This window comes from Squalius cephalus (genome assembly GCF_949319135.1).
Source record: "Squalius cephalus genome assembly, chromosome: 1".
In the NCBI taxonomy this organism is placed as follows: domain Eukaryota; kingdom Metazoa; phylum Chordata; class Actinopteri; order Cypriniformes; family Leuciscidae; genus Squalius; species Squalius cephalus.
The window spans coordinates 25077754-25101134 of record NC_137122.1 but is presented as its reverse complement, the minus strand read 5'-3'; the positions used below and the strand labels follow the sequence as shown (position 1 = coordinate 25101134).

Sequence of the window (23381 nt, the reverse complement as noted above, 5' to 3'; positions counted from 1 at the left end):
ATAAATGATAAAGTGCTGTATATTATACTGTTAGGTATTGTATGTCCTATACTGTATGTTACATTATTTTTTTAATATATGTATTCACCTGTAACCTGACAGGACAAAATGCTAGTTGCAATAACTGAACTGAACTGATTGAAATGTCATATTCAGACCAAGAAATGATTGGTAATAGACTGTGCCAACAATAATTCAACAATCTGAGTATATGCTACACTAGTCTACACTTTTGTCTGTATTTAAATAATTTAGAGTACTGCTACTGAACAATGACTTTTCTGTTGTCACTGGAAGACATCATTGTCAGTACTGTATTAAGTGAATTATTTATGTTTAATGTAAGAGCATTTTCTTTTTCATTACATTACATTAATTTAGCTGACAATTTTATCCAAAGCGACTTACAATTGTTATATATGTCAGAGGTCGCATGCGTCTGGAGCAACTAGGAGACAATTGTCTTCCTCAGGGACACATTGGTGGATGTGTAGCAGAGGCTTTTCCCTGTTAAAATCACTACCTGCATGAGATCTTCACTGTTCCTGAACACATGCCACATTTGCTGGGGAGACATATTCCTGGCAGTTCGGATGCTGTGGTTGTTCCATCCCTGGACAAAGAAGTCGAGATGGGACTGGATCACAGGTATGAAGACCCAGTGGAGAGCATACAGGTGGACCTCGTTGTCTGGATGTAGCAAACCCATGCTTTCCAAACAAGAGAAGATGGAATGGAAAGCATCCAACACACAGGTGTAAACATCTCGCCACAGCCTCTTGATTCTGTTGGAAGAAAAAGCTGTTAACTGTCCACAATTGATTGTAGAGTAATTTATAACAAGGACACATTGTCATAAATTCAAAGCAGCAGTCCTTATTTACGTCTATGTTCTATAGCCTACATTTTTTGTTTGACAGATTTTTTGCAGACAGACACATCATACATTGTATGTAACGCAAGTTACAGTGGAAACTGCTTATCGTGAACATATCGGTCTATGTTTGAACATATCGGTCTATGTTTGAACAGCATTTCTATAGCACTGATTCAGTCCAAAGTTTTTTGAAGAGCTTGAACACTGTAACTGTGATGACTATAAGCAGCTTTCTCTGTTCAATGTTTGTTCAATGTCATAGGCTTTTTGAAAAACAAAATGTATGGAAGTAGCACAGTGGCTGGCATGTGTGTCTTGCTCTACACAAAATCAATTCTTGGCTTTTTACATACCTCTGGTTATGGACACTGCGTCCCGCGATGTGAGTGTCACGGTTGAGTTATGCACTGTTTCCTCTGTGTCTCGTGTCATTGTTTGTTTTCATGTCTGTGAGTGTGCGTGAGTGGGCGTTGTCCCGCTCGCGTGATTGTTCAGTGCTCCAGCTGATAATCATCACACTCACTCCCCGCTCCAGCTGCTTTCAATTCCCGCTCTCCATTTATACTCACTCATCTCTCCATTCCAGCGTCCATCCGTTGTTTGCCGTCCTGTGTGTGTTGTGCCGTCTCATCCGGATCTTGTTCTTCCTGAGGATCGCGTCTTCTCTGTTTCACCGCCCACGAGCACCGAGCACTGGGGATCTTCGTATTCACCGCATCAGCGCACTTCATCACGTGACCATCGAAGTCCCTGCGAGAGTGAGCCTGATTGTCTGCCCCCTGAGAGCGTCTGTTTGCCTGTTCCTGAGAGCATCGGATCGCCTGTCCCCGAGAGATCGTTCAGCATTGACTTTTGAGTGTTATTTCCTTTGAGCTTGCTGTTCGTAAATAAACACCTTTTTTACCTGCAACTGCTTCCAGTATTCTATCATGACAGAACGGATGGACCAAGACATGGGAGCAGCAGGTGGATCTTCAGCATCGTTGGAGGAGTTTATTCGAGTATGCATCGGCCGTATGGATGCACAGGAACGCAGCCAGGGGGAGACAGGACGAGCTATTCAGGCTCTTGCCTCGCAGGTGTCCGAGCTCACCCAGCGATTCCATCAGCTTCAACCTCCCACTGCGCCAGCACCACCAGACGCACTGGCAGTTCCCCCCATACCAGCTGTGCCTCTCTCCCAGTCGGAGCCCAGACTCCCTACTCCTGAGTCATACTCCGGTGAGCCCAACTTCTGTCGTCCATTTCTAACACGTTGCAGCATGCATTTCGCCCTACAGCCGAGGACCTTCGAGAGAGAGGAGTCGAAAGTGGCGTTCGTATTGACGCTACTGACTGGGAGAGCGGCGCTTTGGGGAACTGCCGTGTGGGAAAATCAAGACCAGTGCTGCTCCTCGTTCCAGGCGCTCGCGACGGAAATGAGGAGGGTCTTTGATCGTGCCGTCGCGGGAAGAGAGGCTGCCAGGGTTCTGGCAGAGCTACGCCAGGGAGATCGATCCGTCTCGGACTATTCCATTGAGTTCAAGACCCTGGCGGCCGAGTGTCGCTGGAACGAGGAGGCGCAGTGGGATTTATTCCTGCATGGGCTGGCCGAACGCGTCCAAAGGGAGATCTACGCCCTGGACCTGCCCTCATCACTAAACGCGCTTATTGATCTGGCCTTGAGGGTGGACGCTCGTCTATCTCGGATCGGTCGTCGAACGTCACCCACCAGAGTCCGCGGCAGCGTGGAACACCAGCGGTCCAGCGGCATGGACGCGTTCGGTCCCCACGATCCCGAGCCCATGCAGGTAGGGCGAGCTCGGCTTTCCCGGGAGGAGAGAGAAAGGCGGAGATCCCAGGGCCTTTGTCTATACTGTGGTGGCGCCGGACATTTCGCTCATTGTTGTCCAGTAAAAGGCCCAGCCCGATAGTAAGTATGAGGCTACTATCGGGTGGGATCTCCGCAGAAAAGACCTCATCCACTTCCACCATCCTCCCGGTAAGACTGAGATGGTCAACTCAAGATCACCACTGCAAGGCACTTGTCGACTCGGGAGCTGAAGGTAACTTTATGGATCACAGTTTTGCTTTACAGTTTCAAATTCCCCTCCGAACACTCCCTCAGACCATCACTGTAAATGCATTAAACGGACAAACACTACCGGCCATCTCTCAAGTCACCGAGAGCCTCACACTCATCACATCTGGAAATCACGCTGAGACCATTTCATTTTACATCATGGACTCCCACCTCACACCCATCGTTTTAGGACACCCCTGGTTAAGTTTGCATAACCCCCGTATTGACTGGAAACAGAGAACCATATCGGCTTGGAGCACTGAGTGTCATAATTCGTGTCTAGTGTCTGCTTGTTCTGTTGTTTCTGTCCCTGTGTTGCAGGAGGAAGCAGTGGATTTGTCAAACGTGCCCGTAGAGTACCAGGACCTGAGGGAAGTGTTCAGTAAGTCAAGGGCTGCTTCTCTCCCTCCGCATCGTCCCTATGACTGTGCAATAGATTTACTGCCAGGTAAGTCTCCGCCTAAAGGCAAGATTTATTCACTCTCGGTTCCTGAGAGAGAGGCTATGGAGAAATATATTTCTGATTCTCTAGCAACCGGGTTCATCTGACCTTCCTCTTCTCCTGCGGGGGCGGGGTTCTTTTTTGTGGGGAAGAAGGACGGTTCTCTGCGACCTTGCATTGATTACCGAGGGTTGAATAACATCATGGTGAAGAACACTTATCCTTTGCCGTTGATGTCTTCAGCCTTCGAGAGGTTGCAGGGAGCCTCACTCTTCACAAAATTGGACTTACGTAACGCTTATCATTTGGTCCGCATCAGGAAGGGGGATGAATGGAAGACTGCTTTTAACACCTCTAGGGGGCACTTTGAATATTTGGTTATGCCGTTTGGCCTGTCCAATAGTCCCGCAGTCTTCCAGGCGCTCGTCAATGATGTGTTGCGAGACATGATCGATCAGTTCATATATGTTTACCTGGATGACATATTGATTTTTTCTTCGTCTCTCCAGGAGCATGTGCAACATGTCCGACGAGTGCTTCAAAGGTTGCTAGAGAATGGGCTTTTTGTCAAGGCGGAGAAATGCGTTTTCCATGCACAGTCGGTTCCTTTTCTGGGACACATCGTGTCGGCTGAAGGTATGCGTATGGATCCTGACAAAGTTAAGGCTGTGGTAGAGTGGCCAATCCCAGATTCCCGCAAGGCCCTGCAGCGGTTTTTGGGATTCGCCAATTTCTATCGGCGATTTATTCGCAACTTCGGCCAACTAGCCGCACCTCTGACCGCCTTGACCTCACCCAAAACTACGTTCAGGTGGTCAGACGCAGCTGAGGCTGCGTTTGCCAAACTCAAGAGCCGCTTTGTTTCAGCTCCCATCTTAATTGCCCCTGATTCGGCACGTCAGTTTGTGGTTGAGGTCGATGCGTCAGAGGTGGGGGTAGGCGCAGTTCTTTCACAACGCTCTCCTTCAGACGACAAGATGCATCCCTGCGCGTTTTTGTCACATCGTCTATCTCCTGCCGAACGAAATTATGACATTGGTAACCGAGAGTTGTTGGCAGTCAAGTTAGCGTTGGAGGAATGGCGCCACTGGTTGGAGGGATCAGGGGTACCCTTCATCGTCTGGACAGACCACAAGAATCTGGAATATATTAGAACCGCCAAAAGATTGAACTCCAGGCAGGCTCGGTGGGCACTTTTTTTCGGTCGTTTCGATTTTACTCTTTCTTATCGTCCAGGGTCCAAAAACATCAAACCCGATTCTTTGTCGCGTATTTTTGATCGTCCCGAACACGAACCTACTCCCGAGCGCATTTTTCCAGAGACCCTAATTATCTCTTCGCTCACATGGGAGGTCGAATCGAGGGTCAAGAGGGCCTTGGAAGGGGTAACGCCTCCGATCCGGTGCCCACCTAACCGCTTATTTGTGCCGGAGGGATTACGATCAGACGTTATCCAGTGGGGTCATTGCTCTAATCTAGCCTGTCATCCAGGGGTGAGTCGTACTATCTTTTTAGTTAAGCAGCGATTCTGGTGGCCACTTATGGCTCGTGATGTTCACAATTTTGTTTTGGCTTGCTCAAGTTGTGCCACTGGTAAGTCATCCAATCGACCCCCAGATGGGTTACTTCAACCGCTGTCGGTGCCTTCGAGACCCTGGTCCCACATCGCTCTAGATTTTATAACCGCCCTCCCACCCTCCCAGGGTAACACGGTAGTTTTGACCGTGGTGGACCGGTTCTCGAAGGCGGCCCACTTTATTCCCTTGCCCAAATTGCCTTCAGCCAAGGAGTCAGCGGTGGCAGTCGTAAACCACATCTTTCGGTTACATGGCCTCCCGACAGACGTGGTTTCCGACAGGGGACCCCAATTTGTGTCCAAATTCTGGCGAGAGTTTTGTAGATTGCTGGGGGCGACGGTCAGTCTGTCCTCTGGGTTCCATCCCCAGAGCAATGGTCAAACTGAGAGAGCCAACCAAGATTTGGAAAGAACACTACGATGTTTGGTCTCCAGGAATCCTTCCTCCTGGAGTCAACAACTTTCTATGGTGGAGTACGCCCACAATACGTTGCCAGTGTCATCCACGGGCCTGTCTCCGTTCCAGTGTAGTGTAGGGTACCAACCACCTGTTTTTCCTAGTACGGAATCCGAAGTCGCGGTCTCCTCCGCCCACGCCTTCATCCAGAGGTGTCACCGTACTTGGACGAGAGCCCGGGAGACACTCCTCCAAGTGTGGGAGCGCACCAAGGCCAAAGCCGATCGCCACCGGTCCAGGCCTCCCGTATACGTCGTCGGTTCCAAAGTGTGGCTTTCTACCAAGAACATTCCTCTCCGCTCCGTATCGAATAAATTAGCTCCTAAATTTATTGGCCCGTTTTCTGTCACCAAGATCGTTAGTCCGGTGGCAGTCCGCCTCAACCTTCCTCTGGCGTACAGGAGAATTTATCCGGTCTTCCACGTCTCTAAGATAAAGCCTGTGTTTTTTGCACGTATTAATCCGCCAGTCCCGGTTCCCCCACCGCCGCGACTCGTAGACGGGGAACCATCTTATTCGGTTCGTCGCATCCTGGATTCAAGGCGGAGGGGACGCGGATTTCAGTACTTGGTGGATTGGGAAGGTTATGGTCCGGAGGAGAGAAGTTGGGTTCCTGCTCGTGACATCCTGGATCACTCCCTTATCGATGATTACAATCGACAGGTAAGGAGGCCTGGGAATGCCGTGAGGCATTCCTAGGAGAGGGGGTACTGTCACGGTTGAGTTATGCACTGTTTCCTCTGTGTCTCGTGTCATTGTTTGTTTTCATGTCTGTGAGTGTGCGTGAGTGGGCGTTGTCCCGCTCGCGTGATTGTTCAGTGCTCCAGCTGATAATCATCACACTCACTCCCCGCTCCAGCTGCTTTCAATTCCCGCTCTCCATTTATACTCACTCATCTCTCCATTCCAGCGTCCATCCGTTGTTTGCCGTCCTGTGTGTGTTGTGCCGTCTCATCCGGATCTTGTTCTTCCTGAGGATCGCGTCTTCTCTGTTTCACCGCCCACGAGCACCGAGCACTGGGGATCTTCGTATTCACCGCATCAGCGCACTTCATCACGTGACCATCGAAGTCCCTGCGAGAGTGAGCCTGATTGTCTGCCCCCTGAGAGCGTCTGTTTGCCTGTTCCTGAGAGCATCGGATCGCCTGTCCCCGAGAGATCGTTCAGCATTGACTTTTGAGTGTTATTTCCTTTGAGCTTGCTGTTCGTAAATAAACACCTTTTTTACCTGCAACTGCTTCCAGTATTCTATCATGACAGTGAGAGCTTCGATATGAGGTGGTACTAGATGGTTTGATTGACCACGGAGATGCTGGCCTCTTTTTGGCTGCAGGTCAGCTATATGGCGCAAAGACTCTGGACACCTCTTCTAGGTTAGGACACACAGTAGTTACATAGCATTTGATCACAACTAAATTGTTTTGTGTTTAGATACCATCATATTTTACATTTCAACATTAACCAGTCCATCTTTATTAGTGTTAAGACAGCAGGATGGCAAAGCAATCAAATAAAAAGAGGCAGAGGAGAAAACGGCAAAATCATCTGGCAGGGTACCCCCAGGATTCTCCAAGTTAAATTTAAGACATTTTTAATACCACCTAGGATGAAATTTAATGCCATATAAATGGAAATCTGTATGAATTTTAAGCCTGAGAAAATCATTATTTACGATGTTATCTGAATTTAATAAAACATTTGATTATAATACTCACTCACTCGCGGTCCTCGTCTCATGCACAACTCTCTGCCCGTTGCTGTTATAACATTCACTGACCTGCAGCGGGTCTTCTAGATATTCACAACTTTCCAGAACTCTGACCTTTCCCATGATTGCTATGGCAACGTAGAACAAGCCAGTAACGAACTTCCGGTTTACGTTAGCCTGAAGATACTGCTATCAGACAAGCCCAAACAACTTGCTTGGGTATGCACATAGGATATTACATTCCTGAAATTTTATCGCGCAGTAAACAAATATCTCGCTGCTACAACCACAAACAAATTGCAGCTCCTCTCTAACTACAAAAGAATAAAACATCTGTTGTATATCAGCAGTGGTCTTTGATTCAAGTGCCCAGTAAAAAAAAAAATCCCGTAAAAAAAACGGTAAAAGTCTGGCAGCAAAGTTTCCAGACAGATTCCATTAAATTACAGCAAATAACCATTTCACAAAATTACATGCAAAAACCATAGAAATACAGAATTGACTTTACAGTCAAAATTAATTAAATTATACAGTATATTACTGTTGATAATGGCTTATTAAACCGTGGAAAAACTGATAAATGATGTCAAATAACATTTAACTTTAAGGTTAAACCGGAGGTTAAACTAAATGTAGGGTTTTATAAAGTTATTTTATAATAATGCTGTCTATCTACATTAATTTTCTTTTAATATATAGTTTTTCTGTGTAAAATAACTATGAAGTTATGTATAAAAATGCAATAAGAACATAAATTTAAACACAAAGTTTGTATATTTACAGTTTTAACAGTATATTACACTTTTCACAACTTTGACCAATCTCTAATTAAGTACTTAATAATAGCAATTTTACAATCAATTGTGCGCGCACACACACACACACAGGGGCGTAGTACAAGATCCCGGGCCCTGCATATGCAGTCCTGATGGGCCAAATAAAATATATTCCAGACTTTTCAAGGGCCCTCTCTCCCCTTGGGGCCCTGGTAATCAGTACTGGTTTTACCCCCAGTCCGACGCCCCTACACACACACACACACACACACACACACACAAACACACACGCACGCACGCACACACACAGCCCTGAATGTGCAGCATTGGAGATTTGGAAAAATATTCATAAGAGAAATAAAATATTCATGAAATTATGGGAGAATAAGTCAATGGAATGATGATCAAAATGAGCATCTATTTACAAGACAAGATTAAAAGACTATAGCCTATACAATAAATAATAATTCAATACAGGCCTACTGTATGTAGGGTACTGTATGTTCAAATACTATTATTTAACCTTAAAAAAAAAACTTACTTTAACCCCCACATGCTCAATGATCTTCAAGGAAAACATGTTGAATAGCTCCAGATTTCTGCACTTATACCTTCTTTTCTTTGTTTTCTAATTTCACAGAATTAGTTTTTTAAATATTACTTAATATTGTATGTAAAATTACACGTAACTCTGTAAAAATACAGACAATTCCTAAAAACGTAAAATTGATGTAAAAGCGAAATACAAGCAAGGCCTGTAAATTTAATCGTGGACCTTTAAATTAGAGAAAATATCTGTAAAATAACAGGCATTTCACTGTATAATGACAAAACGGTAAAATTCTGTAAAAAAAAATTAAATACAGACCATTACCTGTAAAATTACACTTTTTTACAGAAAAATAACAAACTGCAAAACTGAAAATGGAAAAGATTATATACCATGACCAGATAATGGGCAGAACAACTGTATAAAAATAGCCTACCGTATTTTAACTGTAATTTATCTTTAATGTCATAATACTTAAAACAGCCGAGTTGTTAATTTAGAGATAATTTTATTGAGTTTGTACTACAATTTAAAATTTTTGAGATTCATATGCAGATTATTGATGTCTGAGTGAGTCTAATAGACATTGGAGTTTAACATGTTAAGTGGTCCATGTAGAATTACAGGCTTTCTATTATTATTAATACAAAATAATCACATAGCTATTGAAAGATTAGATTATGGATGACATCAGTGAAATAGACCGCTAGGCCTATTTGGTGATTATGGGCCCTTAAGTGTGTGCTTCAACCAGATTTCAAAATCGGTTAGGATTTTAAAACTCCTGTAGTGTGAGCCAGGCATAAGAAATACACTTGCGCTCCCGGGGGCAGTTCAGCGCAAAGAGGAGGCGTGTTCCGGCGCAAACGTTCCCTCATGCTATTTTGCAGGTTTAGAAAACAATTCCGCCACTGACCGAAAAAACCTAGTTTAAATGTGAGATGACGCTCTGATTGGTTTATTTCACGTTACGCCCAAAACCACACCTATGAATAATGAAGCTACTTCAGACCAACCCATTTTAGATTTGCGTCGGGCGCAAGAGTCATTTATCCCGCCGGTATAATAGCAACAGCGCCCGAGACCCGCCCACAAAGTTACTTGCGTTTCGCACTTGATACTTGCGCAGACCGTTAAAATAGGGCCCTATATCTTTATCATCAAGACAATATCATCTAAACATATTTTCTCTTGCTTTTCTTGCCATAACATAGCCTACACAGTTAGGCTACATCTTACAACAAACCAAACTATCATTTTCAACCATACATCAACATCTAAACCTGTTAATTCTCAATAAGAACTTCTGTAGACTCTGGGGTGCGTTTCCCAAAAGCATCATTAGCCAATATGTTCGCAAGTTCCATAGTTATCAGCCTTCAACCAGTCGTGTTTCTCGAAAACGTAATTCCAACGTGCATTCGCAAACAGCATCAAGAGCCACTCGCAAATAATCTTAGGGCAATGCAAACAGTTTGTGCTGTAGTTAAAGCCCGACTCCGACAAGTCGAAAATAAATGTGCGTTTCCAACAAATTAATAATGTAAACGACAATCTCACGTGTCACGAGAAAAAAAATATATATCTCAGAAAGTGCACTATCGCGCTGCGCTGGACTTCCCGTATCAGCTCCGCTTATGAAGCCGAAGTCTAATCCTGTTAACATGAAATAAGCCTGCTCGCGAGCAGGTTTAAGTTTGCGCACCTGTTGCTATGACAGCAAGTCCAGGATGAGCGTCCAAGAACCAAACAATCCAAGATCATGCCAAATCGCCAATGATCAAATCCAGCTAACTGAGTTAGCGACGTACGAAGAACGGGCCCCAGGTGTCACCACTAATGGCCAATCATCACTTAATTAATCACTTAATTATCTCATTAACTTCAACACTGCTTCAGTGTTAATTTTAACACCCTGTGTGGACACATATGTAGCCTACACTGAGGAGTGTTAATTTAACACTGGGGATTTTGCTGTGTATAAATTAAGTAAAGTTATTTATGCACTCGCAGGTAGGCTAGTTCCTCCATATGACAGTTATCTGAGAGGGTTTATTCACTGTCCAGTGCAATGGAAACAAATGGACATTACAAAGTCTTATACTTTCTTTCCTTTGGAAAGTTAGAAAATGTCCACTTACTGCACATATTTCAGCCACCACTTTCTTGGGAACAGATACAAGTGTTGGTGTATTAGTAAAAGTGCACAAAAGAGGAAAACACGATGTCATTACAATGAACTACACTGGGGAAAAATGTGATCAATAACTCATGGCAAAATATTTTTACATTAACATAAGTTTATCAGTTTTCACTTTCACAAGTCAAAGCAATTCATCATTACTCAAGATTTAACAGTTGAAATGACTATACAGCCTTAATTTAACAGCAAAAATTATTTTACAGTGTAGGCTACTAAGATCTTTTCTATTTTTTTCTCAGCCTTTTTCTTGGTTGCTTTTATAAACAGACAACCATTTATTTAACAGTGCCTTTTATAGAAGAGACTATAATATAACTAATGCCGCGTTCCAGGCAACCTGTAACCCGTGTTTTTCCAACTGGGAGTACATCGATCTAGTACGAGTTCACGGGTGGGAAGTCACGGGTTTGACTGCCGTTCCAGTGCACTTTCACGGGTATAAGGTTGGAAAAACACGGGTTACAGGTTGCCTGGAACGCTACAACGTCGTGAGTCGTGGTTTGAAGTCGTGATTTACGTGCTCAAAAACCTGCCTGGAACGCAGCATAACAATTACCATTATGTAGAATATTTTTGTACTTCACTTTTATTAGTTCCCATGTTCTAGTGTGGTGACTCTGACATTACAATGAACAAAGTAATTATGCAATTACACTGTAAAAAGTGAATAGTTGGATCAACTTAAAAAAATTACTTCAATTGGTAACACCTAAAGAAATGAAGTTTTCTCAACTTAAATTATCATGTTTTATCATGAAAAACGTGATAATTTAAGTTGAGAAAACTTCATTTCTTTAGGTGCTACCAATTGAAGTAATTTTTTTAAGTTGATCCAACTGTTCACTTTTTACAGTGCATTAAAAGACAAAAATATAGGCTAATAAATGATAAAAAAACATCTAACGTGGCCACTTCTAACGGATTTAAATTGTCTGCTACTTTTTGCCAGCCCTCTCTTCTAGCTTTTGCAGTCTTTGAGGTGTTCCCTGGCGTTTTGATTAAACATTAAAATTCCGAACAAACTTCGACTATTAGTTCTTGCTCTGCTGAGGAGAAAAACTGAGCGCGCTCTTTGGCCACGCTGAGCAGCCAACCCAGATAGCAAATAGTAATTGAAACGATGTTAAATCAACATCCCACTGTCAACGATAAAATCATTGAATCAACGTCGAACTCTGATGTTGATTCTTCATCATGTTGCACCCTCTATTATCATTGAAACAACGTTTAAATCATACCTAGAGATCAACAGAATTTCAATGGTATTTCGATTACAATGGATATTGAAACAATGTTGAAATCCCAGCATATCAACAAAACTTCAATGGTGTTTTAGTATACCACAGGTTTAATCTGAAGGTCTGTAATTTTAATATAATATTAAAAACATTATTATTAGGCTATAATCCTGCTTTATCGACAGCCAGGATGCGGGCTAGCAAAATATAGAAAATAGAAACTATACCTTTAGGCTATAACCTAGACTAGCACAAATGACACCCCACGCATTCTTTAAAAATTAAACAATCATTTTTATTGTATTATTTCATTTTTTCTTTTTCTTTTAACGTGCTAACTCCTGCTGCGTCTGTCTTCCAGCTCCTCCCGCTCGGTCTGGGGCGTAGCGCAGCCACTTCTGTACAGCTTGAGCGAAGTCATAGTGTTTGTAAGACGTTGAGGCATCTAGAATACAAGTAAAAAATCATGTTTATTATTTTATTAAATCAGAACTAATTGTAAACTCAACAAATTAAATATAAATAACTGGATACGTATAACTAATTAAATAGCAAATGTATTGATTAGAGTTACCATAGACAAAAGATTTTTCTGGTTGACTAATTGCACATTAATTTCTGCTTAAATACTGGGTGCATGGAGGAATATGCATAAATCTCACCGCAAAAACAGGCTAATAATAAGGCTATGTCTTTAAAATTAACGAGGCATTTTAATTGTTTCTAAATGAAGTATGTGGGGCTAGCCCCCCCTTTACGCCGCCAGGCCTGGTTGTCAGGCGCTGTATAATAACAGTGCGCGCGTGGCGCGCGCGCTTCCCCGCGCTCAGAAAAGGTGCAGAAGATCATCAAAAATCATGATATCGCATAAGCACTAGTATAAAACGACTGTTATCATCTCTGAAAACAAACACAATGGAGTTACAAAACTGTATCGCACGCATATCGCAGCCCTGCTCGAGGATTATTCATATTTTGGATTTGTAGGCTATTACGACGAGATGGTATAATCGGCATTTCCAGTTAACGTTACAACTCGAGACAGTTCTGCATTGAATAAAGTAAAGGTAAACCATGTCTTTTGTGTAATTCTGGCCCGCCGCGGTCACTGCTGTGGGTATAGCGCTAGATAGAGCACTATAGCGTTGGCCCATCTGCCGGTGTTCTCCGGCGGTCAGAAGAAATAGCGGTGCTGTGTTAAAGGGATAGTTCAGGATTTTAGACATGAATCTCTATAGCTTCCCCATAAGCAGTGTGGTGCATTGACCATGACTTACCCCCGACAGCGTCCTGTGAGCCGAGCTCCGGTCCAGTTTTGGTCAAGATGAAATTAGTCCGGCAAGTTTGCTGGGGTCACGGCAATAAAGCTTCTTTCTTCTCAAATCAATATGTGTTCAAAAGAGTTATATATTTGCAGCACAAAACCGTTGTCTATGGAGAGGTCAGACCTCGTAATGGCTTGGCACTATTTTCTTACCCCGTCATATCACTGCGCGCTGCCGCTACAGCCAGCTGGGAGCCGCGCACGTGTCACTTTGTTTACAGCTCGTAAAGAGAACGATAACATGTCTGACTACAGCAGCGACGATGACAACATTGACTTCGACACACAGCCAAAAGGATATCTTTACGAACCTGAATACACAGATGACGAGTTACGCCAGATGGAGTTAGAAAGGACAGAAAGAGAGAGGATGGACAGAGAAGTTGAACAAGTTTTCTACAAAGCTTGTACAAACTGATCGCTCTTGGTGAGTAGCTATGTTAGCTCGTTCGTGTAGCTGTTCTGAGCACGTAAACACTGCTGTAAACACTGCCGAACAACTGAAAAAGTGGTGTGCGCCTGCGCAGCTCGCAGCTGGCTGTAGGTAGCGGCAGCGCGCAGTGATATGACAGGGGAGAAAATAGTGCCAAGCCATTACGAGGTCTGACCTCTCCATAGACAATGTTTTAGTGACGCAAATATATCACTCTTTTGAACACATATTGATTTGAGAAGAAAAAAGCTTTATTGCCGTGACCCCAGCAATCTTGCCGGACTAATTTCATCTTGACCAAAACTGGACCGGAGCTCGGCTCACAGGACGCTGTCGGGGGTAAGTCATGGTCAATGCACCACACTGCTTATGGGGAAGCTATAGAGATTCATGTCTAAAATCCTGAACTATCCCTTTAATAGATTTCACGACACTAGCAATGGGTACAGACATGCATTTTGAGCTAGCTGTCACAAAAATAGACTGGACCAGTGAGGTTTTGCTAACTTTATAACCTAGAAGAGAACCACAAAGTACTTTTGGCAGATTTTTGACACATTGGTAAAACAAAAATCTATTTCAGTGACTGCAGCACTGCGTCGGTTACTACATTAACCATCATGTTAACGATCAGCCTAACAGTATTTGATTTGGTACAATTCATTCATATCGAACATTAAGCAAGCTTACCTGTACGCTTGTGCCAAGGTCCAGAAATGAGCTGTGTTCGGTGCAGTACGTTGGTGTTGATCTCCCGGTCAAACAAAAATCGATGGATTTTCAATCATATTTCCCGGTCAACTATATATCGATGCATTTTCAATCATATTTCCCGGTCAACTATATGCGATGACTCTTCAACAACAGCGTCGTTTCCCGGTCAACTATAAATCAATGACTTTTCAACACATTCAGCGATCGCCCGGTAAACCAAATAGCAATGCTTAATCAATCATAAAGATAACTATAGATCAATGTTGTTCCAATATTGTTGCCATCAACATTAATAACATCAGGTTTTCATCGATATGGTAATGGTGATTCAACATTTATTTTGCATTGAAATTTCAACATCAACCATAATGATGATTCAGATGGAAAAACAATGTTTATTCAATGTTGGCTTGCTGTCTGGGAATAGCAGCGTTGCTGATCAATGTTTCTACTATCGATACATATCCCCTTTTAAACTTAGCATGAACGCGCAGTTATCTCAGATAACTCAATCCAGCGATACTAATCATATCCGGTGTTGTGCCGAATTTTGACCCCCTGCCAAATTATTACCCCCCTCGTTGAAGTCAGTACCGATTGCCTAATCCTAACCCCGCCCCTAATCCTAACCCCACCCCCACAACTAATCCTAAACCTACCAATACTAGGGGGGTGATAATTTGGCAGGAGTCAAAATTCGGCACGACACCGGCAAGTGTGTTTGAAGAACCTAATTAGCCAGATCATGATTAGCACGATGATATCATCTTGGATGTGTAATTTGATCTCGGATGTTTTAAGCAACGTACGAAGAACGGGCCCCTGGTTAGTAATAAGTGAAGCTGGTAATGCTGTTTGTGGAGTTGTTTAATCCTCCTCTGCTTAGACCTTTAGAGATTTAATGTGCGCTGCCATGCATTTCACACTTTTTTTGCAGTGCGGTGCTTATTCCAACCAAAATTCAACATCTTTATGACATTGGAGCTTGACGTTAAACAAATGTTGGGTTTAGACCTCAACCCGACTTTCATTTTCAACCAAAATATGACGTCTGACTGAAAACTGGCTCCAGCTAATACAACGCCTGGATTTTACTGGATTAAAGAAATCAGTTTACACGACTAAAACTCTGGCCTTTTTATCAAAGTAAAATGGATAGTTTGTTTATAAGTTTGTGATAAACAACCATTTACCAAATTCATTTTACTGCAAATTGATGTGATGTATGTTTCTTGCCCTCTTTCTTAATGGATATTTTACAGCAGAAACATAATTTCCATATTTATTCTTGAACAGCTTAGTATTTAATGAATAATGTTTATTCATTTTCAGGCTTCATTTTAAATGGTCCCTCTGGTCCTCTGGTTGCTCCTCTGGGATCTTCAGTGGTTTTGCCCTGTTATGTTGACAAACCTTTACCAGTGAAAGATCTGAAGGTGGAATGGAGAAGAACAGACTCAGAGACTCTGGTTCATCTCTATCAAGATGGTGAGAGTCGAGCAGAGGTCCAGCAGCAGGATTATCATGATAGAGCTCATTTCTTTACTGATCAGATTCAACATGGAAACTTCTCCCTCTGTCTGGACAGTCTGACAGCTGAAGATGAGGGAAATTACACATGTAAAGTTTACAGTCAGCAGGATTCTGGAGAGACTGTGGTTCAGATAAAAGATGTTGGTGAGTAAAAACCTAATTAGTTCTGGTAGAAAGTTTATTTAGTATTTCATGAAAACATTTGTGTTTAAACATTTGGGTTTATTTTCTTTCAGAGCGTCTGCTAGTATCAGGATCGAGTCGCTCCATTTCTGCGTCTGTGGGTGAGGACGTCACTCTGAACTGCTCTGTAGACTCTCACATCACACCTGAACACATTGAAGAGGTTTCATGGAAGAAAACAGATGAAGATGTAGAGATTCTGGTTCTGCTCTATCAGAACAACAAGACTTTACTAGATTCATCAGATGAACAATACAGAGACAGAGTTGAGTTCTTCACTGATGAAATCCCCAAAGGAAACTTCTCTCTCAGACTGAAGAATGTCAGAACTGAAGACACAGGAGTTTACATGTGTCAAGTGTTTGCTGGAAGACTTTCAGCCTATACAACTGTAGTACTGGAGAGACTGGGTGAGTAACTGAGTAAAACATAATTGTCTTAAAACAAATGGTAAAAGGAAACGTATTTTTATCAAAAATCAGTTTTTATACTGTTATTTGTACTATAGTGCTGATTACATTTTAGTACAAACCTGTCATAATTTGTAAAGAAGCATTTCGGTGTCGGCAGAAGTTCAATTAATCTTTTTTGTTTAGAGTTTAGTTTGGACAATGTAACTCAATTAAATGATTGTAAATTGACTTGATTTTTTAGGTTTCTCTTTTTCACACATAATGGTGTTGATGCTCTGTATTGCTGCATCTGTATCTGCACTTCTGCCCTGCATTATAATCTACAGTAGATCACAAAATACAGGTATGTTCAAAAGACTTATTCACTGCAAAATCCACACATACTGGACTTTTATTCAGAAAATCACCAACAACCTTCATATAAAGCTTGTCAAAATTACAACAGAGTCAGGATGAGTGACAATATCACAGTTATGTATTGTTATGTACAAAGTACTGAATTTAAACAACAGGAGCATGTTATCACTACCGAAAGTCCAGAGTGAATCCATTACACAAAATCATTTAGACTTCACTTAACACATTTTATCTGTTCACTATAATGAAACAAGTAGTTAAAAATGATCTATTACATTTTAAAACAATAAGGAATGTTACGTGGTGTGTCTCTTTTATCTTACCTTTAACACTAAAGCAACTAATTTAAAAGTAAAAATAAAAAATCAGGTGTCCAATCCAATCCAATCCACTTTATTTCTAAAGCACATTTTACAGACACAAAGTTTCCAAAGTGCTGCACAAAAGACTTAGAACATACAAACAATTAATATAAAATAATTAAAACAAAATAAGAACATCAGGTTTAAAAAATTATATAAAATATAAAAAATAAAAAGAATAAACACCACAAAGGACCACACATCTCACGCGGAGTTAAAAAGCGAAAGAATAAAAATGAGTCTTTAGACGAGCCTTAAAACACTCGACTGTAGGGGCAGTTCGGATATGGAGGGGCAGGACATTCCGGAGTTTAGCTCCAACCACAGAAAAAGCCCTGTCCCCCCGAGTTTTAAGTCTTGACTTGGGGACCGCAAGCTGGAGCTGGCCCTCTGACCTCAGTGTCCGCGCTGGCGTATAAATTTGAATGAGGTCCGAGATATATGTTGGGGCCAGTCCATTCACAGCTTTAAAAACAAACAATAAAATCTTAAAATCAATCCTAAAACGAACAGGAAGCCAATGCAATGAGGCAAGAATTGGAGTTATATGAGCGCGCTTTTTGGTTCCTGTTAAAAGACGTGCTGCAGAATTTTGGACTAACTGTAAGCGTGAAAGTGCGTTTTGATTTATACCGATATAAATTGCATTACAGTAGTTTAAACGAGAAGAAATAAAAGCATGTGTAGCTTGTTCAAAACTGTTAAAAGACAAAAACGGTTTAACTTTGGCTAAAAGGCGAAGATGATGATAACTAGATTTCACTACTGCATTTATTTGTTTGTTAAATTTAAAATCACTGTCTATTTTTACCCCAAGGTTAGTTACAACAGGATGCACAAAGTCATTGAGGGGACCCAAATCTATCAAGGGGTTAGTGGGGCCAAACTGCATAATCTCTGTTTTACTCTCATTTAGTTTTAAAAAATTTTGGGCCAACCACGCTTTGACATCATTTAAACATTCAAGTAGGGGTGTCAGGGGGCTGCCTTCATGCTTTCTGATTGGCATATAAATTTGACAATCATCAGCATAAAGATGATAGGAGATGCCATGCTTTTTAAAAACCATTCCAAGTGGAAGGAGGTACAATGCAAAAAGAATAGGACCAAGAATTGATCCCTGGGGGACCCCACAGTTAAAAGGCGCAGTTGATGAAGTAGGGTCCCCCATTTTAACAAAACAGCATCTCCCTGAAAGATATGACTGAAACCACTTTAGGGCAGTCCCCCTGACTCCCACACAGTTTTCCAGGTGAGATAAAAATAATTTTGTGGTCAACTGTGTCAAAAGCAGCAGTGAGATCTAAAAGCACTAAAATGGCTGAATCACCAGAATCTGTCATTAAAAACAGGTCATTGAAAACCTTTAAAAGTGCAGACTCAGTGCTATGAAATACTTTAAAACCTGACTGAAAACTATCTAAGATGCCATGTGCCTCCAGAAAAGACTGTAGCTGCAAAAATACACATTTTTCCAAAATTTTCGATAAAAAAGAAAGTTTAGAAATAGGGCGATAATTTGAAACATTTGTGGACTCAAGTCCAGCTTTCTTAATCAGTGGCTCAATCACTGCTTTTTTACAAAATGCAGGCACAACTCCAGAAGACAGGCTACTATTTATAATTTCCTCAACATGAGAGCCAATCGTTTCTCACACATCCTTAAAAAAAGTGTGGAGGGACAGGGTCCGTAGGGGATGTGGAGGGTTTAATTTGATTGATGATCTTTGTAAGAGATAGCATTGAAACTGGCTCAAACTGACAAAAAATAGCTGAACAGTGCATGTTTAAAGAAAGGGGCACTATATTGGCTCTGATATTTGAAACTTTACTATTAAAAAAGGCCAAAACATTTTCACAAGTATCATGTAAAAATTCAATAGAAGTGGATTGTGGAGGGTTCAACACAGACCCAATGGTTTTAAAAATAACACGTGGATTGTTGACATTTTGAGATACTATTTCTGAAAAATATTGTGTTTGTTTAACTTCAACAATTTTTTGATAGTTTCTCCAGCTGTCCTGTAAAATCTGATAGGACACCTGCAGCCCATCCTTTTTCCACCGACGCTCTGCCCTTCTACGCTCTCGTCTGGCTGCGTCATCATTAAAAACAAAATCAAACATGACAGGACAATGATCCGAAAAAATAGCATCAGACACTAATACATTATCAATAGGCAACCCATAGGACAATACAAGATCCAATAAATGCCCATGTATTTGTGTGGATCCTGCAACATGTTGAGTTAAATTAAAGCCATCAATCACATCTAAAAACTCTTTCGCCATAGCTTTTGAAGGGCAACAGACGTGTACATTAAAATCACCAACAATTAGAATCTTATCATAATTTGTCCTTATAACAGCAATAAAATCAGAAAAATCCTTAATAAAATCATGATTATGCTTTGGCGGCCGGTATATCACCGCACACAGAACAGGATTTCGCGCACCCAGTTCAAAACAGCTTAGCTCAAATGAAGAAAAAGCCATCGACAATGGCTTACAATGTAAGCGACTCTTTAATATTGTGGCAATTCCTCCTCCACGTCCAGTCATACGCGGTGTGTTAATAAAAGTACACTCGGGAGGTAACAGTTCCGAAAAGGCAGTGGACTCACCCAGATTAATCCATGTTTCCGTAATAAAAAATAAATCCAATGAATGCGTATTGAAGAAGTCCTTCAGAATAAACGACTTATTCATCACTGATCTTGCATTCACAAGCGCAGACCTAGTTGAAGCCTGGACGCGGTTAGCTGCCGAAACTACCCAGCTCAGCGGCTGGAGATGGCCTGGGTTCCGTCCACGTAGCCGAGATCGGCAATGGCGCACCGCAAGACACTCATCCAGTTTACCGACAACAGGGACCAGATAGCTGCCAGCAGGAGCAAAGATGTGCCGAGATATCAGGCGATAAAAACAGAGGGATTTTCTTGATACTCTTGAGGGATACTTGCATGGAACCACGCCAAATTTGGAGAAAGTGCTAGCCAGGATTTCAGCCTGACTAGCCTACCGCTGCGCACTCCTCTACGCCGGCGTTTCCTGGGAAGCAGAGCCTTCAGGTGGAGCAGGTGCTCTGGTATATCAGCCAGGTAAAAGGGACATGACTTTGAAGATCCCTTGTTGTTATATTCAGCACACGAATCCACCAAAACTTTGATATTTAAGAGTTCTATACGATCATACGTCCGCAGAGAGTCAGTGGTCCTGATGATATTCAATAAAGACAGTATAAAATTTGCAACAGCCAGGAGAGCCAAACGGCGAACCAGCCACGCCGGCACCATCTTGGATCTTCCTCCAAGTGACACTCCAAGTGTCACATTAAATCTGGCAGATCATGTCAGTCAAGCTCGCATCAGCTGACTTTCAGCTGATCCACGTATACCTATAGGAAAACGATGACAATTACAGCATATAAGCTCCTTCAGTATTATCAGCAGCTTTATTCAGTTTCTCAGAAGCTAATTACCCTCCTCCATTCCAGCTCCTCCTCTCGTCCAGTCAGGACTTGGCCTTCTGATATTCGTCTTCGAATCAGACACATTTACTTTGAATTATATCGTTACATTAAATTATTGTCATTAAGAAAACTAATGACATCTGCTATACATTTGTTGGTTCTGTTCTCTTTACCCTTTATGCTGCATGGATGCACAGGGAGTTCTAGCCCAGAACAGACCATAATTAAAAAGACCAAAATTAAAAATCATCTAAAACTTAAATAATTAAGCTCTAACCAGCAATCTCTCAATGCAGGCAGCATCTGAGAAGTGCTTTATTCCTCAGTCTTTTATACTTATTTTTGGTGAATTCCAATTCTATTTAGCTCATGTTTGATACGCCGGATGGGTTCCTCTGTATACGCTTCCCCTTCTTCACTGTAGTCTTCATCAGTCTTAATTTCATTTGTGGTTTTATCACCTCTTCTTTACCCTTGTGTGCCTCAGGTTGCACAGATTAAGTTCATGAGTTCACCCTTTTCTCTTTTCACACATTTTGCTCATTTTACTGTTCTACATCATGAACAAAGGAAGTCGAGTACAATATTTTATATGGAATTTCCTATTGTTTGCCTTTATATGGCATTTCCGTCAACGCATGCAAATAATATATATATATATATATATATATATATATATATATATATATATATATATATATATATATATATATTTTTTTTTTTTTTTTTTCAAAACAGGTAAATAGCATTTCTTACAATACAAAACAAGTTATAAATGCATATTTTGCCCCTCACTAACAGACTCTACTGCAACCAAACGTGTCAGGACTGTTGGGTTTATTCATGTGTTTCTTCCCAATATTATGATGTTTGTGGCCTTTGTCCTCTGGGGTGTTACAGAAGGTGAGTAAATCAAATATCAATCACACAGTAAGAAATATACTTTTCTCTGGATATTTGAAGTACAATAGCTTGTGAAAAACAATACCTTTTTCCAAATTTTGTTATGCTGCAGCCTTATGCTGAAGTGCTTTTGCATTAGACATTGAATTAGTATTCAGACCCATAAAAGGATGTTTCAAAAACATTCTGTCATTTACAAACCTCTTTGACTTTCTTTCTTGTTGGGAAAGTTGGAAAACCAAATATTGGGAAACATGCATTGACATCCACACTGTAAAAAAAAGTTGCTGCCTTAAATTTGTATGTATAATCAACTTTGCTGTATAAGTCACAATATTATATATCACGAAATTATCACAAATCAGGGTTTTGTTTTCGTCATAATGTGTAGATTGATGTGAAAAAAAAAAAACAGTATTTTAGCATAAGGCTGCTAAATAGCAAACTGTCAAAGGGTCTCAAGCCAATCAATACACAATAATCTGGTTTTGTTGCAGGATTTCTGTATGAGACGATCTTTTGCTGTGCTCTTTTTATCCTGAGGCCTCTGATGGTGATACATGTTGCACCGTATTTAAAGATGTCAGGTTTGGATTTTTTATTGAAATTTTTAGTTTCATGCAGGTGTCTTCACATAATGGCTGACATCTCCCTAATCTCTATATCAGTGATCTTTGTGAGATTTTTAGACATTTCCTTTACATTCAACAATGTGGAAATTAAATATTATTGATTTGCTCTAATATGTTTTATAAATATTCATTAGTTTTAAACCATTTCTGTTCACAGACGTCAAACTTTTCTCTGAATTTATCATTTTTATGGTGGTCTATTTTTCAGGTTGGTAAATCAACAAATTCCTCCATGTGATCATGTATATTATCATGCTGTTATTAATGAACAATAGTTTAAAATAATCTGCAGTGATGTAAAAATAACAACATTAGATAAACGTTTCAGGGTATCATGTGCTGCTACTTTATCTTTACTCCGAAATCATGGTTGGTGTTAATGCTGAAACAAACCTTTGGTGTGTCATTTTTTTAATAATTCTGCGTTCTGAAAGAGAGAGAAATCATGTGTTATCACCTCACTACTAAGAAATGTTATGTTTCAGTTGTGAATCTATTTAATGGATAAACTTTTGAGGTAGCGCTGACAAGTTTCTGTGCATGTATGTTCCCTCCAAGAGCTTTGACACAAGTCAAACCCTGCCTTGATCTGCTGCATATCTTTTACTGAATAATCACATACACTAGAATGTCATCAGCCAATCAGAATCAAGCGTTCAACAGCCCTGTGGTTTAAGGTTTGCTGTTGTTCTGTTTCAGTTCTTTTGAGTCGTGCTCGGAGAAATATTGTACATTATGAAGAGTCTGAAAAAATAATGGTAATGGCCGTGTTTGGAGTCGTGATTCTGCTCTGTGTCATCTTCATCATTTACTGTAAGTATTTCTGCACGTTTTATTTGTAGAGAGTAAGTGCTGTGAAACTGTGTTTTATCAGCTTATCAATAATTGTTTCAAACACACACACACACACACACACACACACACACACACACACACACACACACACACACACACATTAATTTCATTGAAATATATGAACATCTCTGATCAGTAGCCTATCACTTCAGAAGCTCAGACACATTTATTGTAAACTTTTGTAACAAGCAACTAAACTATCAATGATTTTCATATGTATTCCTGTAGAATAATGATGACTTAGTGTTAATGTGTAGGCCTATTGATACTTTGCACGTGACGTCACAAGTACTGGCTGGCGGGCAAGAACG

General features: G+C 41.2%; 1 protein-coding gene across 1 annotated transcript in view; it reads left to right on the top strand.

Annotated features, from left to right (window-relative positions):
* Nucleotides 1–22431, top strand: part of LOC307171396 (uncharacterized protein) — a gene marked incomplete at both ends in the record, with an annotated part of 28149 nt that extends 5718 nt beyond the window's left edge. The window contains 5 exons of the mRNA XM_079893005.1: nt 15693–16037; nt 16130–16486; nt 21482–21583; nt 22081–22170; nt 22424–22431. Coding sequence (XP_079749131.1) covers nt 15693–16037; nt 16130–16486; nt 21482–21583; nt 22081–22170; nt 22424–22431 — 902 coding nt within the window. The remainder of the gene's footprint in view (nt 1–15692; nt 16038–16129; nt 16487–21481; nt 21584–22080; nt 22171–22423) is intronic.
* Nucleotides 22432–23381: the final 950 nt, after the last annotated feature.